This window comes from Cebus imitator, unplaced genomic scaffold, assembly GCF_001604975.1.
Source record: "Cebus imitator isolate Cc_AM_T3 unplaced genomic scaffold, Cebus_imitator-1.0 Scaffold56, whole genome shotgun sequence".
Taxonomy (NCBI): Eukaryota; Metazoa; Chordata; class Mammalia; order Primates; family Cebidae; genus Cebus; species Cebus imitator.
In genome coordinates, this window is record NW_016107371.1 from 2,035,124 (window position 1) to 2,052,787 (window position 17,664).

The 17,664-nt window shown below is 38.0% G+C and overlaps 1 protein-coding gene across 4 annotated transcripts in view; it reads right to left on the reverse strand.

The window, feature by feature from the left end:
• Positions 1-562: 562 nt before the first annotated feature.
• Positions 563-17,664, reverse strand: part of AZIN1 (antizyme inhibitor 1) — a 39,665-nt gene continuing 22,563 nt past the window's right edge. For 2 of the 4 annotated variants that reach the window (XM_017528918.2, XM_037738658.1), the window contains 10 exons: positions 17,015-17,211; positions 13,258-13,431; positions 12,185-12,357; positions 9,411-9,545; positions 8,216-8,297; positions 7,710-7,784; positions 6,059-6,221; positions 3,999-4,111; positions 3,448-3,662; positions 563-2,886 (listed from right to left, as the gene is read on the reverse strand). In XM_017528918.2, the coding sequence (XP_017384407.1) occupies positions 2,775-2,886; positions 3,448-3,662; positions 3,999-4,111; positions 6,059-6,221; positions 7,710-7,784; positions 8,216-8,297; positions 9,411-9,545; positions 12,185-12,357; positions 13,258-13,431; positions 17,015-17,116 (1,344 nt within the window). In that variant the 5' untranslated portion in view covers positions 17,117-17,211 and the 3' untranslated portion in view covers positions 563-2,774. Of the gene's footprint in view, positions 2,887-3,447; positions 3,663-3,998; positions 4,115-6,058; positions 6,222-7,709; positions 7,785-8,215; positions 8,298-9,410; positions 9,546-12,184; positions 12,358-13,257; positions 13,432-17,014; positions 17,212-17,664 lie in introns of all 4 variants that reach the window. The other 2 variants (XM_017528915.2, XM_017528916.2) reach the window with 1 other exon arrangement.

The following is a 17,664-nucleotide window of genomic DNA, read 5'->3' on the forward strand; positions in this document are numbered from 1 at the left end:
ATAGTCACCCAGTTAACTAAAGTGTTCAAAAGAGCAGAGATGTTGCTTTTCATTTCAGCGGAGTTCAGAAGACTTCTTAAGGCGAAGACAGGTTAGCAAACTAAAACTATAAAAAACAAGGAAGAACTGGTAATGCAGTGTTTTACTTAAACCTGACGAATGTAAAAATAAAAAAAAATAATAAAATAAAATAAAAAAACAAGGAAGAAAAAAGGAATTGAGCAATGTGTGGCTTTTCTAACCCAGTATTTACATTTAATGGTATTAATGTCCATGTTTACTTGGAATAAATCTAGCTTGATTTGTATCAGTCTATTCATTTAGTCCAAGTTTAAAATTGTTAGGAGGCTAGTGAACTGAACTGTTTAGAAAATGCTGTCCTGGAAACAGTGCTCACATACATACTGGACTTTATCAAAATTTCATTGTTCTATATGTAACTCCCAGTATTTTTTTTTAAAAGCAGAATCAACCTACTTTCCAATAAAGCAAGTCTGTTAATATACATAAAGCTGATATGTAAAATTTTACCTCTATTTTGGATAGAAGCCAAAGCAAAACATGAGGAATAAAAACATTTATCTATGCATTCAGAATCACACACAAGTTACCTTTACAGTTCAATTTACTATATAGAAATCACTTGGGTTTTATATTTTCAGTTAACTTTTGAACCAAGATTACAATATTATAACAAAAACTTTACATTAATTCAGAACTTTTTAGCATACCAAATTGAAATACACAGGTTCAAATTTCAGATTTATGGCAAACAGTCTTCAAATACAATACAGACATTTCTTAAAATTACCCTATCATTCACAAGTGGTATTTGCAACTCTGAGCTGTTTCACACAAACAGCTCTCCTACAGATATGGCAAAGTTGATATGCCATGAAGTTCAAAGCCAGTACAGCCAAGCCAAGGACTCAAAGTTGCACCATCTTTAAAAAGGTTTGACATTTCTGGACCACGACAATGCACAACATGTGAAGAAGGTAGGAAACAGTTCCCCCTCCTTGTTATGGTTAAAAAAATCTACAAGGTAGCTTGGAATTTTGCATAAAACTCCATATTATACCTTGGAAAAGTCCAAGGGTAATTTGATGGCAATAAATTGGGGTCCTACTTTTTTTAATTAATAGAACCCAAGAAATTCAAATGGGCATTAATCAAATCAAAAAATATTAAGCACCTACTGGTTTAAGAGAATTTATTAGAGATTCATGATCAATTTCTTTCCACCTCAAAATCAAGGTGTAAAACCAGCTATTAAGTGCATTCCAAACTTCTCCTATGTAGTACAGGTAGAATTTTCTGTCCATTGGCACCAAAGTGAAGTCACATTTCCTCTTGGGAGACAGAAATTCTGCACCTGAACATAGAGTAAGTTAGGAAAAAATGACCCCTGTTGTTTATTACTATTGTTATTCTCAGATCTAGGATTACTAATATACTAGCAGTAAACAAAGCAAAATCCTGGCAACAACTGTCAGGTTAGTGATGCTAACTCCCTTTCCCAATCACCACAAAATTTTAGTAAGAAAAGAATTAAAAGTAATGACTAAGCAGAACAAACGGGAATAACAGGAAGCTAAGGGAACAGCTCAAACCAAAATTAAAAATTCCTAAATTTGAAATCACTGCAATTGAAGAAAATAAGTGTGCTTTACCCCAACCCCATCCCAACTCTGAATTTAAACATTCCGTGCAAAAGAGCAACAGGTATCTGGATAAAGATGTAGCCCTTCTTTAAGTTTTAGTGCTCTGCAGTTTTCTGCAATTTTATTTCCCTCCCCCTAAGTTTATTCAAAGTATTTAACAGAATCTTCCATTTCAGCCAGAAGATTGTGATTCAAAGATTTACTAAGGTACTCTATGCAGTCTATCTATACAGAAACACCTATTTATTATTACAATTCATTTATGCAGGATTGACATTTTGGGTGTTAAAATTGTTAAACATCATGCTTACTGCACATCAACTCTCCATAATGAATCTGAACTTCACAATGATTTACCAAACACTTTACTTAAATTACTAATTAAATAACTGAAAAATGCACTGAGCCAAACAAAACTTAACTGGGATATTAAAAAAAACAAAACCCTTCAAAACAGTCCGTATACACATCTATTTCAAAACTACCTTTGCTAGCTAGCCCCTTTCCCAAAGTTTTAGCCTGAAAAGACAGTAAAATCTACACAAAATTTTATTGCAATCATACAAGGGTTACATTAGGTCAAATACAACAAATCCTATGATGCAATTTTACATTTATTAAACTACAGTTCAAAGCACAAATTTACACATTCTAAATACACTAAACGTTATCTAATGAAGTCACACTGGTCTTTTGCTAACATGTGATATATCTGGGTGAAAGACATGAACTTTACAAGACTTTTAAACACAAATCCTTAGTATAAAAACTGTGTTCTTGTATGTAAACGGTTTAATGGGGAACCCAATTAATGGGCTTCCATCTCCACTAAGTCATCCATTTTGTTGCATATTTTATTTTAAACGCTTAAGGGGTAGGACAAACTGGTAGGTTTAAATCTGGATACATTATCCCCATTGAAATCTCCCATTATCCCCAATGAATTATAGATGAAAGCTGATTTTGTCTGGTCCCAAATAGCTATTACTAATAGTTTTTGTTGCCAAATAATTAAGAGAATAAGATCATTTAAATTATTTTTCCACACTGGAATGTTGACCAGACAAGCTTAACCTGCAACTTCAGATCTAAAGAAGCGTTAATGCCTGTTTAAGCTTCAGTGGAAAAGCTGTCTTCTTGGGTCAGCTGAATGCAAGAAGGCACAAAGAAGAAGTTCTTCATCATTGCATCGGAAGTAATTCCAGCATCTTGCATCTCATACCTACAAAGAAAAAAAAATAAGCTAAATTCTGAATTTAAGCCCAAGACCACACAATCACATAACAAATGGATAATGAAATAGGCCCAAAACTAGTCTTCCAAAAAAACCTGTCATTTTTCTATTATAGTCATGCATTGCAGAGTGATGTTTTGGTCAAAGACTAATATATGAAGGGGTGTACCTTAAGATTACCCGTGGAGTTAAATTCCTATCACCTTGTTACATGGCAGCAATCATAATGTCATAGCACAATGTATTATCCTTTCTATGTTTAAGTATCTTTAGATACACAAATCTCACTGTGTTATAACTGCCAACAATACTAAACAGAGTAACATGCTGTACAGGTTTGTAGACTAGGGGCCTAGGAATGTAGTAGGCTATGCCATCATAAAGTTACCTAATGTGCACTTGTCAGAAAAAATTCCCATCATTAAGCAACTATACTTTATAAGCAATACATAACTGTATTTCTAAGTTCAGCATTCATTACAGAATTAAAGCTTATTAGCAAGTCTTTAACAACAGTCAAATATCCCATCTGCTTTAAAATCACCTTACCAATCACTGAATGACATCATGTAATAAATGGCTGGCCTCTGAAAATCATTAAAAGCAGATGGTTCATGGAAAGAATCTGCTCCCATGTTATCAAAGATAAGCCAATCTCCCACATTCAGCTCAGGAAGAAGACAGCTTTCCACAATTTGATCAAGCTCATCACAGGATGGACCCCAAAGGCTGCTTGTAAACAGAGGCTCATCTTCCTTGTATTTCTGTAGGAACGGAATAGTTTTATCAATTCAATCTTTACTCATACCTACGCAGGTATTGAATTTGTGAGTAGATTAAGTATTTTTCACTGTCTCAGATCCAATGTGCTCACGGAAAAAAGGCCTAGAGCCAAGGGCACAGTGCTCCTTAAGCCTCAATGGTACCATTAACTTCATGCAAAGGCAACAAACTAAAAAGGAGACACCACCAGAAGAACACAAATCCTCAAAAAGGGCATTTTCCCCCATTCTAAAATGTTTTTCAAAATATTGGGAAGCATCTTAAAAGTAACAGCTCAGTTTATAAACTGCCAAACAGGTTTTTCTGATAAAACTTGCCTTGTGAACCTCTGGAATGGTATTTAAGTCCTCAGAAAGTTTACTTGCAAAAGAACCATAAACACCATCATTCATATAATACATGAAGGCTGGTTCATCACTTCCGGTTTTTTCTACTGGAATAAAACAGAAAAGGAGAAAATGAATTTTTAGTTAGATGGCTAATATAAAACAAATTTTTAATTTTCACAGTTCTCAAAATATTTAAACTTAAAAAAAAAAAAAAAAAGACACATAGAGCACGCATTTCACAAAAGAAGATAACGAACGAGCCCAATAAAAAAGTGATCTAGGGCTGGACACAGTGGCTCACGCCTATAATCGCAGCACTTTGTGAGGCTGAGGTGGGGGATCACTTGAGGCCAGGAGTTCAAGACCAGCATGAACAACACATGGCAAAACCTGTCTTTACTAAAAATACAAAATTATCCAAGTGTGGTGGTACACGTCTGTAATCACAGCTACTTGCGAAGCTAGAGCACCAGAATCCCTTGAATCCAGAGGCAGAAGTTACAGTGAGCCAAGATCGAACCACTGCACTCCAGCCTGGGTGACAGGGTAAGACCCTGTCTCAAAAAGAGAGAGAGGAGAGGGGAGGAGAGGGGAGGAAGGGGGGAGAGGAGAGGAGAGAGGAGAGAGGAGAGAGGAGAGAGGAGAGAGGGGAGGGGAGAGAGGAGAGGAGAGGGAGGGAGAGAGAGAGAGAGAGAGAGAGAGAGAGAGAATGTATTAAGACTCTAGAAGCCTTTCTGGTAGTTGCTGTTTCAAAAAAGAGAAAGAAGATCAAGCAGCAAAGAAAAACAATTTTTAGTTTCTTTCCACATCAGGAAGAGGAAGGCAATATATAATATATGCTCAAGGAATTAAATATGTGTTTCAATGTGGAATTAAAAATAAAAGTTGAGATTGTGCCACTGCACTCCAGCCTGGGTGACAGAGTAAAACTCTGTCTTAGAGAAAAAACAAAAGTCACACAAACTCCACAAGGCCAGGTGTATTGGCTTAAGCCTGTAATCCTTAGCACTTTGGGAGGCTGAGGCAGATGGATCACTTGAGCTCAGTTTAGACCAGCCTTGGAAACGTGGAGAAATCCTCTACAACAAAATAAGAATAGGAAACCCTAGCCAGGTGTTGTCCCAGCTATGGAAGAGGCTGAAGGTGGGAGGACTGCTTGAGCCAGGAGGTTGAGGCTGCAGTGAGCCCTGATGGAGCCACTGTACTCCAAACTGGGCAACAAAACAAGAAAAAAACAACTAGCATCGTCAATATTAGAACTGACCACTATCACGTGCCTCCTAATGTGAGGCAGTGAGGAGAACAGACTGACAACTTTAGTGAACTTCATGCCCTAAATGCATAGCCTAAAAAATGTAATCATGAGGAAGCATCAAACAAACCCAAATTAATAATCAGGTATGAAACTTCCACTCTTTGAAAATGTCAAAGTGAAGAAATACAAAGTAATGAGCTGAGAAACTTTATCTAGATTAAAGAAGAAATGACAAATTCAATGTGGTCCTGGAATGGATTCTAAACAAAGAAAAACGAAGCTGTAAAAGACAATACTGGGAAAATGGACCACTGTCTTAAGGACTAATCCACAGCGCCCCTCCCTGCCCCGGCCCACCCAAAAAAAAGTCTTGTTAATGTAAAACAGTATTTCCTACAGTAATACTAGCCAACAAGACAGACTGTCTAGGGGCTTTTTGTTGGTTTGACTTGAGTTAGATCACAAGAACTCTTTACCGCCTTTATGTAACAAAGTATGAAAATAGAGCCTCCTTGTGACCCATGTGAGGTATGGTGAACAGAAGAGATCACAATAAAAGTAGTTCTGAACAATGGATGAGAATTAGTCATCTGTTAGACATTTATCTAAAATAGCCACACCTAAACATCGGTACCAAAGAAAAGTTAGATTCAGAAGTCTTATGGAATGGGACCTTGGCTTTAAGATTTTTAAAAGCTGAAAACCACCTACAACTTCATGACCATCTGTTCAATTTCCAGACTAACTGCACTTATCAACCAACAAAAATAAAAATATAAACTTCATAACTTACCTCCAGAGGAAAATTTATCATTTTCAACAACTTTCTTTGCTATGATATTAACTGCAAGTGTAAATGCAGAAGACACATAGTAGCTTCCGGGTTCTGAAATTATCTTAACACCAGATCCTTCAGGAAAGTAGATATCCAACAGAGGACTGATAACATGATTAACCTATGGATTTTAAATGCCACATTATGGTTTCAATATTGAATTAGATAATTCACAATATTCAGAGATTGATATTAATTTTCTAGGAAAATGGAGCAGTTCCAATTACAGACCATGAACCTTAGCTACTTTGTGCAATTATTTCCAAGCAATTAATTAGGCATACTTTCAAGTCAGTTTATTTTCTAACTATCAGAATGCACTAATGTAAAAAATATATAACTCTAATAATAACAAATACCTACTGGTATTTGTTTTTTTTAAAGTCATTTTTCTATACTTGATCACTAATAACAGAGGCAAAATTTTCAAATCATAGTTTCTAGATACTACAAAAGGAAGGTAAGAGCGGGAAGCAGAGCAGGAAGGTGAGAAACAGGTGTGACATGCCTCTGGCCTAAGTGCTAAAATTGGCTGGGAGTGGTGGCTCACGCATGTAACCCCAAAACTTTGGGAGGCTGAGGCAGGAGGATCACTTGAGGCCAGGATTTCTGAGACCAGCCTGAGCAATATAGAAAAACTCTTATTTTTCTAAATAAGAATTCCATATTATTTAAAAAAAAAAAAATAAGTCTTTCTACTTGGGAGGCTGAGGTGAGAGGGCCGTTTGAGCCCAGGAGTTGGAGGCTGTAGTGAGCTATGATTGCACCACTCCACTCCAGCCTGGGCAAGACTTTATTTTTAAAAAGGTAGTAGTAAGGCCGGATATGGTGGCTCATGCCTGTAATCTTAGCACTTTGGGAGGCCAAGCTGGGTGGATTACCTGAGGTCAGGAGTTCGAAACCACCCTGACCAAGGTGAAATGTCATCTCTTAAAAACAACATCTCTTAAAAACAACAACAACAACAACAAAACTGAGTGATTACATCAAGGTTAATGCCCCCAAAAAAGAATAATAAAATAGTCGGCTGGGCGCGGTGGCTCAAGCCTGTAATCCCAGCACTTTGGGAGGCCGAGGCGGGTGGATCACGAGGTCAAGAGATTGAGACCATCCTGGTCAACATGGTGAAACCCCATCTCTACTAAAACTACAAAAAATTAGCTGGGCATGGTGACGCGTGCCTATAATCCCAGCTACTCAGGAGGCTGAGGCAGGAGAATTGCCTGAACCCAGGAGGCGGAGGTTGCGGTGAGCCAAGATCGCGCCATTGCACTCCAGCCTGGGTAACAAGAGCGAAACTCCGTCTCAAAAAAAAAAATAAATAAATAAAATAAATAAATAAATAATAATAAAATAAAACATAGTAAAGTTTTTTAAGTCATTAAATCATTTGTGCCATTAAGTACAGAAACACAGCTGAACTAAAAAATGTTTTATGATAATTCAAAGTTAGCTAGGTCTACTGCCTACCTGTTGTTAATTTTCTAAGAATAAAATTTTAAAGAGATATTACAGGGTTCAGTTTCTGCCATCATTAAAATCCTACTGTACACCACTTAAGTAGCAAAGAAAGCAATTATTCTGATATGTCATCTACTGAAAAGTTTACCTCTTCCAATTGAAATTCAGTTCCCGTGAATCCTCCACCAATGTCTAACATGTTCATGGTAAAGCCAATTTCTCCCTGAAGATGGAAAAAATATATATTTAAATGCTTTTCCAAATTGTAATGGATATAAGAACATTTTAAAATCTCCTCCTAGGGAGGTAAATTATCTGTTCTGATCTTTAGTACAACAAGTTCTTGTTTTTTTTTTTTTGTTTGTTTTGTTTTGTTTTACTAATAGAAACAGATTGATTCAATGTTAGGTATGCAGTCTCTTTGATTTTATTTGATTCTTCTAGACTTACACAAGTCAATTACAATTTCACTCTTTCACCCATTTTAAAGTTGTGACTGTGTAGAGCTCTGAAAGCTTATGTAATAATAAAAATGAAGTGTGTGTCATTTGGATGTAGCCAGAGTAATTCACACAAGCAGAAAAAGATACTTAAAGTTTTTAACTTAATATCCTGGCCTAAACAAAATACCAAATCATTTAAAAAAGAACTTACAGCCATGTCAAACACACATCGAGCATCAGATAGAGCATGTACATATACTTGAGATTCTTTGCAAGCACTCGAAACATGAAATCTGAAACACATAGAATAATAAATTTAAAAGAGCAGGAAATTTTAGAGGCATTTCCTGTAATTTTTTTCAATTGTCATTCATCATACTGACACCATTAAGTATCCACATTAACCTTACCAAATATTTAAAGTTTACCAAATAAAGCATTAGCCTCTAATTACCCAAAAGTTACAGTACCAGCTTTTAAGAAAAGGCAATGCTAACATACAAGTGTAATTCTATAAACAAATTCTTAACAATCAGTCAATCATTAGTACTGTTCCACCCTACAATAGAGTGTACTTTTATGTATATGTGGCTTTTATGTTTATATAGTGAAGTAACAAGCAGTACCAATCAAACTGTATCACATTCAGTTGAGCATAAAATTGAACATTCAATTTTACTCAACCAAATACAAAATGTGTCTCTTGTGAAATAAATACAAATGAATATTAATCAAGCTAACAGTATCACTATTGTTCACTAGTATTACTAGTGATAAAATTTCAGAATAGAGTACCTCCTGATTGTGGCAGTGGTTGCACAAATGTTAAAATCCATAGAATTGAACACTGTAAAGTTTCAGAAAAATGAAAAAGTCAAACTTTCTTTTTTCCCTTTATTCACGATAGTACTTCATTAATTTTTATGTTAACTTAAAAAATTAAACTTAGTTGAAATATGAACAAAACTCTCGAATGTGTCAATACTGTCACTTAAGGTAGATTAAAACTAGACTGACATGGAATTTTATCTATTGTGTAGGGCACAGCATGCTCCAATTCTTTGTTTTGAAGTGCCCCAGAGGAATTAAAGGAGGAGAAAGTCTTCAGATAGAAAACAAAATAGAATGATACCCACAAATTAGAAGTTAAATGATACTATTTTCCTAAGAATTCTAGCAAACTCCTTCCCATCCAATTTAAAAGGTGGCAATTTAAGTTACTCTGCACTAACCTAATCAAATTATTTACTATTCTTTTTAATGGGGAGAGGGACATATAGTTGCAAAACATGTGTGTTAAAAAAGAAAAATTAAATCTTAGATTTCAGACAAATAAGATATTAAATCAACCAGAAAGGCTATCACTGTAAATGTTCACAGCTTTAAAGTGTAGAACAAATACTCACTTAACCCCAATTACTTGGACATCAAGTTCCTTAGCACATTCCAAGAGATGCCTACAGTTCTTCAGGGTAGTGCCAAACTTCATGTTACCCTCTTCACCTCCAATATTATCTTCTGTTGCAATATGTAGTAAGACCCTAAGAGAAGGGGAGATGATTGGGGCAGAGTTGGTTTACATCATCATCAGCACATGTGAAGCCTGAAGATTGTAGGAAGTATGTTGATTATGTTGCCAGTGCTCCCAAATCCAGCGACGGATGAATCAAGTGAACCTAATGAAAAACAATCCTGTATAGAGAAAAAACTAGCAATTAGGGCCTAAAGCATGAAGCTTACAAGGATGGGATTTTGGAAAATGCAGCAAGTTAAGACTCTGTTGTGGCATCAAGAGTCGGTTGGGCTCTGAAATGAAAGATGACATTACTTTCAAATGAAGTCCATCAGTCCATAAAGCCACCTAGAAAGACTAAATTGAATAGCAATGCCATCATTGTCTTTCAATAAGAATATCAGGGCTTTAAATGTCTTCAAACTTCTTTGATTGTGCTAACTAAACGTCCACTGCTTACTGCAAACATTCTTCCTACTAACACTGCTAAATCCCAGCTGGTTTCTAACTGGAGAAAATTAGAAAGTTTCTTTAAAAATTTTTTAAATTATTTTTATTTTTTGAGACGGGAGTCCGGCTCTGTCACCCAGGTCGCAGTGCAGTGGCATAATTTCGGCTCACTGCAACCCTGGACTCAAGCAATTTCTCCTGCCTCAGCCTCTTGAGCAGCTGGGATTACAGGCACAAGCCACCACGCCCAGCTAATTTTTGTATTTTTAGTGGAGACAGGGTTTCCCCATTTTGGCCAGGCTGCTCTCAAACTCCTGACCTCAAGTGATCTATCTGCCTTGGCCTCCCAAAGTGCTGGGATTACAGGCGTGAGCCACTGCACCCAACCTAGAAAGCTTTTTTTTTTTTTTTAAATTATCTTACGTGTTTAAACAGCAGCCGTCTAGTCTACTGATTCAAATCTACTTGGTATTTCCTTCCAAACCATGACAACCAAGGCAAGATGATCAAGACTGATAAAATTTCTCTATTTTCAGGAGCTGAGCAAATTACAAACTACTAGAAGTTCCAAATTAACAAATTCTTTCTGTATAGCTGTTTTCCCACGGATGTCTTAATTACATAAACTAAGAAGGTTAATAATGTGACCATGAAAATATAGCTATGGCCCTAATTTGATAATCAGAGGGCAAGACTGATAAAAGCAAAAATTATTCTAAGGTTAGAATCAGCTCCACCAAGAATGTACCAGTCCCCAGTCTAACATACTAAACATCAAAAATTACAGCTTGTCTTCACAGGATCACAGAACAAGATTTTTTAGAAAAACAAGTGGTTCCCTAAAATTTTCCAAACAAGGCTTTTATCCACAAAGAGTTTCCAAAGTAATCAATGCTGTCAGGATACCTTAAGTACACCACCGAGTCAGTACAAAAATTATGAACATACAAAAAAAATACAGATAGGATACATTTTCAGAAACATACATAACTCATTAAAAAAGCCAACAACTGCATAATTCAATATGGTTTTAGTATATTCTTAAGTCCTCTTGACATACCACTTTGTGAAAACATAAATCTTGGCCTTAAAACCTTTTGCTTTTAAAAAAGCAAACCTTTTTATTTTTTGAGGGAGTCTTGCTCTGTTGCCCAGGCTGGAGTGCAATGGCACAATTTTGGCTTACTGCAGACTCTGACTCCTGGGTTCAAGGGATTCTCCTGCCTCAGCTTCCCAAGTAGCTGGGATTACAGGCACAGGCCACCCTGACCTCAAATGATACAACCTCCTCGGCCTTCTACAGTGTTGGGATTATAGGTGTGAGGCGCGGCACCCAGCCTTAAAAAAGTATTAACTTTTTAAATTAAAAAAAATTCCCTGGATGCATGAAAATGCAAGTAAAAAAACTAAATTCATGTTCAAAAAGAAAAGTATAAGCCTTAAAAACAAAACCCCCCAAATCTACAGACAAGGCATCTTAAGACACTGTCAGTAAATACAAGCATTCAGGAACTATGGCCTAGGGTAGATTAAACCCTCAGCTAAACAGAGAAAAAAAGCTGACCAAAATATATCCTGTTTGTAACACATTTTCAAACTAAGTTATTGCAATAATGAAAATATAGCCATGGCTCTAATTTGATTATCACACCAATCAACTATCAAGGATTCCTTGAAGATTACAAGATCATATCCCCAGACTGCCATGCCATTTTTTTTTTTTTGAGATGGAGTTTCACTTGTTGCCCAGGCTGCATGGAGTGCAATGGCATAATCTTGGCTCACTGCAACCTTTACCTCCTGGGTTCAAGCGATTCTCCTGTCTCAGCCTCCCTAGTAGCTGAGATTACAGGTATGCTCCACAATGCCTGGCTAATTTACATATTTTTAGTAGAAATGAGGTTTCACCATGTTGGTCAGGCTAGTCTGGAACTCCTGACCGCAGGCAATCCCCCTGCCTTGGCCTCCAAAAGTGCTGGGATTACAGGCACGAGCCACTGTGCCCAGCCCCTTATTTTGAATCCCAATTCCACATGAAGGGTCATAAGTAGAGAGCCAATAAAACGCTACTAGGGTTTCCCATAGAGGACCTTTTAAATAAGTTATAAATATGGTACACACTATTGCCCTACTACAAATGCTCCTTCCCAGACAAAAGACAGACCCAATCCTCTAAGTGGTAAGATAACATTTTCAAGTACTTAGCTTTATACTTACTTGGCATTTGGGTGATTACGTGCAATTTTCTTCAATTCAATTTCATTGTCACATGTCATGATATTCACTCCAACTTTTGCTGCATACTTTATCTGAGACACTTGCTTGCAAGGACTTATGTAAATAATATTTTCTGGAGATACACCCAACTCTTGCACTAAAGCCATTTCAGTCTGTGAAAATGAGGTTAAATTAAGAATACATAATGCCACAGTTCATATTCTGGTAATGTTTCCTCTACTACTCTATTGATCCCACCACCCCAGCCCTTTTAAAGCCAGAGTCTCACTCTGTCTCCCAGGCTAAAGTGCAGTGGCACAATCACAGCTCAATGCAGCCTCCATCTCCTGAGGTGCTCAAGTGATCCTCCTACCTCAGCCTCCCAAAGTGGTACGAATACAGGTATGAGTCACCATGCCTGGCCAAACTAATTTTTAATTTTAAGGCATATGCCTGTAGTCCCAGCTACTCAGAAGGCTGAGGCGGAAGCATCGCTTGAACTTGGAAGGTGGAGGTTGTGGTGAACCGAGATGGCACCATGGCACTCCAGCCTGGCAACAAAGCAAGACTCCGTCTCAAAAAATAGTGAGATGAGGTCTCACTTTGTTGCCCAGGCTGGTCCTGAACTCCTGGCTCAAGCAACTCTCACCTCAGCCTCTCAAAGTGGTGGAATTACAGGTGTTAGCCATCGTTCCTGGCCTAACAATTGTTAAAAAGAAGCACCAGAGAAATCTGAGTTTAGATATTTGCTGTAGTAACTAGCAGTTTGGTCTAGTAGTAGCTCTTGACTAAGAAGGAGATACAAATTAAAGTTTTCAATTAATAAAGATACAATGTTTCAAAGACTCATCACACAGAAACTTCCCTTTCACTGGTGCACTTGAAAAGCTTGTAATTTTCCAACAGGAGGCTGTGTATTTAAACAATTATTTTAAAACTCCATCCAAAAAGTCAAACTTCTTTGCATTTGTTCTCCAACTGCTGTAGCTACAATGTTAAATTATTAAATGTTTCCGTTTCGTAAAAACAAACAAACAAACAAACAAACAAACAAAAAAACATAAAGCACTTACTTTACTGGAACAAGCAAATCCAGTTCCAAGAGCTGCCAAAATCTCAAGTACGGCTGGAGCAGAGTTGCACTTCACTGTGTAGAATGGCTTTATCTGAGCCACTACATTCTGCCACTGACTGTGTTTCTTCACAATCTTTCCAAGATCTCCCACAAAAAATGCCTTTTTCCCTGTCTATTATGGTTATGAAAAAAAGACAAACATAAACAAAAAAACCATTGAAAGTCAAGTATCAAAACAGGAAAGAATACCTCTTTTCCTCCACAAAAACATGGGCCAAGACATATATTTACATATAGTAGTACATTTCAAGCTTAAGTGTGATTTAACTAGATTTAGTAAAAATTAAGAGACTCTAAACACATTTGTTCTTTTTTTTTTATTATTATTTTTATTTTAAAGACGAGGTTTCACCATGTTGGTCAGGCTGGTCTTGAACTCCCTTCCTCAGGTGATCCGCCCGCCTTAGCCTCCAAAGCGCTTGGATTACAGGCGTGAGCCACCATGCCCGGCTGTTCTTTCTTATATTTGATTACTTTTATTGTGCTACACTAGCACAGTAATTATCAATTGCAGTGACAGAAGTCAGAGTAAACTCCCTTGATTTTACTTTTTGATAGCTGAAGGAAGGAAACCAATTTTCTCACATGCTTCCCCCACTGTTTAAAATACTTTGGCAGTTCAGGATGCAATTTCCTAATCACCATTAAAACTGCACCTTAAGACAACATGGTAAACCTCTTATTTTATTACTTTTTTCAGAGTCGAGTGGTCACTGTAGCCCAGGCTGGAAGGCAGTGGTGCAATCATAGCTTACTACAGCCTCCAACTCCTGGAGCTCAAGCAATCCTCCCACCTTGGCCTTCCAAAATGCTGGGATTAAAGGTGTGAGCCACCATGCCCGACCAGGAAACTGTTTTTAAAAAGTCCGGGTTAGTTTGCACATGGAGATGTCAAAATTAGATTTTAAAAGTATGAAAGTCTACTGAATATCAGATAAGCCTAAATAAGAATAATTTTCTTACAGTTGTGGCTATTCTAGGACTAGAGCGATGACTTATGCGTGTTGAACAGAACTTATATTACTCAGTGTTAAATGGCAGGCAAGGAAATCTTATTTAGGACATACAATATCCAAATACTGTTTGAGAAGCCATGAGGGCAATTTTTTGTTGTCAACTCTTTAATTCACAGTATTGAAATTCTCCATTATTGGAATATAGTGCCCAATTGATATAAATGCAAATTATATGTTATGTGCAACAGAATTTTAACAGTTGTATTAAGTTATCCATCCTCACAAGACCTGATATCTATAGTATTATGGAGACACAAAGTTTGTATTTAACTTGATGGGGGAAAAAAGGTATTTATGGGTACCACCAAGAGAAATGGGATGAAACAACAAGGTATTCAGCTTCTTTTCTTATCCTAGGCATGATGTGAGTCTGGATCAGCAGGGAATGAAAAACAAATTTAGAGAGCAGGGAAGCCTTGTATTTAAATTAAGCAAGCTCTGGCAAACAAGAGGACAACGAAAAGAGAGATAGGAGGTCACTATAAGGACACCTGCAAAAACTATAAATAATGGGAATGGAGGAGGTTCCCCTTGTATTCATCAAGGACATTATGGAGGCAAGACCAAGGTTAAGTGAGAGAGGACAAACAAAAGATGGACTGAATGACAGAAAAATATCACCCCAGAGCCAGGAGAGAATAGGGTTGAGGACTAATCCTCACTGAATGTTACTAATGTGGGACAATTTAGATGTGGAACAAGAATGGATGAAAGGAATATTTCAAAGATTATCTGACCCCTGAAAAGTGTTACAAAAAGTCAAATGAATAAAGTTAAGTGACTAAGAGATAGATCATCAAAATTTGACAAGGAGCTTCCCAGTGGCAATTAACTGAAGAATGGCTTGGCAGAAATTGGTTGGCCAATATGACAAATTTCATGACTAATACGTCAAGTTTCAAGAGGCTGAATGGCAGAGGAAGACAAAGAGATTTTTGGATGGATGAGGGGAAGATGAACATGCCTGTAGAATGAAGGTCAAGAGAAGGAGAGATGATTTTTGGATATTCAATTACTGAACACCAGTAACATGAAAACAATTCTCTAACAAGCTTGGGGGAATATAAAGATTTTCTCCAATAAAGAAAGAAATTATATCGGTTAAGTCTAATATGAAAAAAAAAATGACTAGGCTAGACATGGTGGCTCACACCTGCAATCTCAGCACTTTGGGAGGCCAAGACAGGTGGATCACCTGAGGTCAGGAGTTCAAGACCAGCCTAGCCAACATGGTAAAACTCTGTCTCCACTAAAAATACAAACATTAGCCAGGCCTAACGGCAGGCACCTATAACCCCAGCTACTCGGGAGGCTGAGGCACGAGAATTGCTTGAACCAGGGAGGCTGAGGTTGCAGTGAGCTGAGATTGCACCACTGCGCTCCAGCCTGGGCAACAAGAGCAAAATTTCATCAATAAAAATGAGAAAAGGCTGGGCGCGGTGGCTCACGCCTATAATCCCAGCACTTTGGGAGGCAGAGGTGGGTGGATCACGAGGTCAAGAGATCGAGACCAACCTGGTCAACATGGTGAAACTCCGTCTCTACTAAAAATACAAAAAATTAGCTGGGCACAGTGGCGCGTGCCTGTAATCCCAGCTACTCAGGAGGCTGAGGCAGGAGAATTGCCTGAACCCAGGAGGCGGAGGTTGCGGTGAGCCGAGATCGCGCCATTGCACTCCAGCCTGGGTACCAAGAGCGAAACTCCGTCTCGGAAAAAAAAAAAAAAAAAAAAAAACCTTAAGTAGCCTTGAGTATATGTTTCTGTAGAAGTTGACTCTTAGAGTCGTAGAGAATAAGCATTCAGTATAAATTATCAAATTTTCAATGAATGTACACAGCCAAGATTATCTGAAAGTCAACTTATACCTACTTAAGAATACAATTAAGACCAGGCCCAGCAGCTGCCGCCTGTAATCCCAGCACTTTGGGAGGCCAAGGCAGGCAGATCACAAGGTCAGGAGTTCGAGACCAGACTGGCCAACATGGCAAAACCTGTCTCTACTAAAAATACAATTAGCCGGGTGTGGTGGTGGGCACCTGTAATCCTGGCTACTCGGGAGGCTGAGGCAGGGGAAATCGCTTGAACCCGGGAGATGGAGGTTTCAGTAAGCCAAGACTTTGCCACTTCACTCCAGCCTGGGTGACAAAGCAAGACTCCGTCTCTGGTTGGGGGAGTGGAATACAAAAATTGGCCAGGCGTGGTGGCATGCGCCTGTAATTCTAGCTACTCAGGAGGCTGAGGCAGGAGAATTGCTTGAGCTCAGGAGGCGAGGGTTGCATGTGAGCCAAGATCGCGCCGCTGCATTCCAGCTTGGATGGCACAGTGAGACTTGTCTCCAAAAAAGAAAACAAATTGAGAAAAATGAGTAACAAGGCATGTACTGATTAGAAGGTTGGCTGGCATCACATCAACAGAATAAACAGAACACACGTGAGTGCCAGAGGCTAAAAGACATAGCAGGGAAAGGGCCATAGGGAGGATTTTTAAATGTGTACGAGAAAGAAAAATGGATCACTAAGGGGAATGGGTGTTGGGGAGGAAGGTCAAATTAAATCAACCTGGATAAGTTAACACCTGAACTAACTACTTTTGATCAATTACCATCCTGGAAATTAAAAAGCACTGACGTTTTAGAGTTTAGAAAATGACAAACACTGTATTTGAGAAATGGCACTCACCAGGGTATGTTCATAAACATAGTTATCAATAACATTTCCAAGGTTTGTTCCTTCATCCAACAGGCCAACGGAGTAGTTTGCATCATCAATAAATCCTTTCATCTCAGCCGTATTCCACAAAGCCGAAAGTCATAAACCAGGAAAAACAAGAGACGGGCCACCAAGCCTATGTCTGGGTCCTTAGAATATGCAACAAACTGTCAAAATAGAAGTTATATAAAAGTCTGTATTATTTCTTTTTTTTTTTTTTTTTTTTTTTATGGAGTTTTGTTCTTGTTACCCAGGCTGGAGTGCAGTGGCGCAATCTCAGCTCACTGCAACTTCAAGACCAGCCTGGCCAACGTGGCAAAACCAATCTCTACTAAAAATACAAAAATTAGCCAGGCATGGTGGTGCACACCTGTAGCTCCAGCTACTTGGGAGACTGAGGCATGAGAATCACTTGAACCTGGGAGGCGGAGGTTGCAGTGAGCTAAGATTATATCACTGCACTCCAGCTTGGGTGACAGAGCGAGACTCCATCTCCAAAAAAAAAAGGTAACAGTGCAACATTCACCTGGGAATACTGGAAAAACAGTTCTTCATGCAAGGTGTATAAAGAAAATAGAATATGCTTTTGGTAAAAGGTTATAAGAAGGTATGAGAGCCAC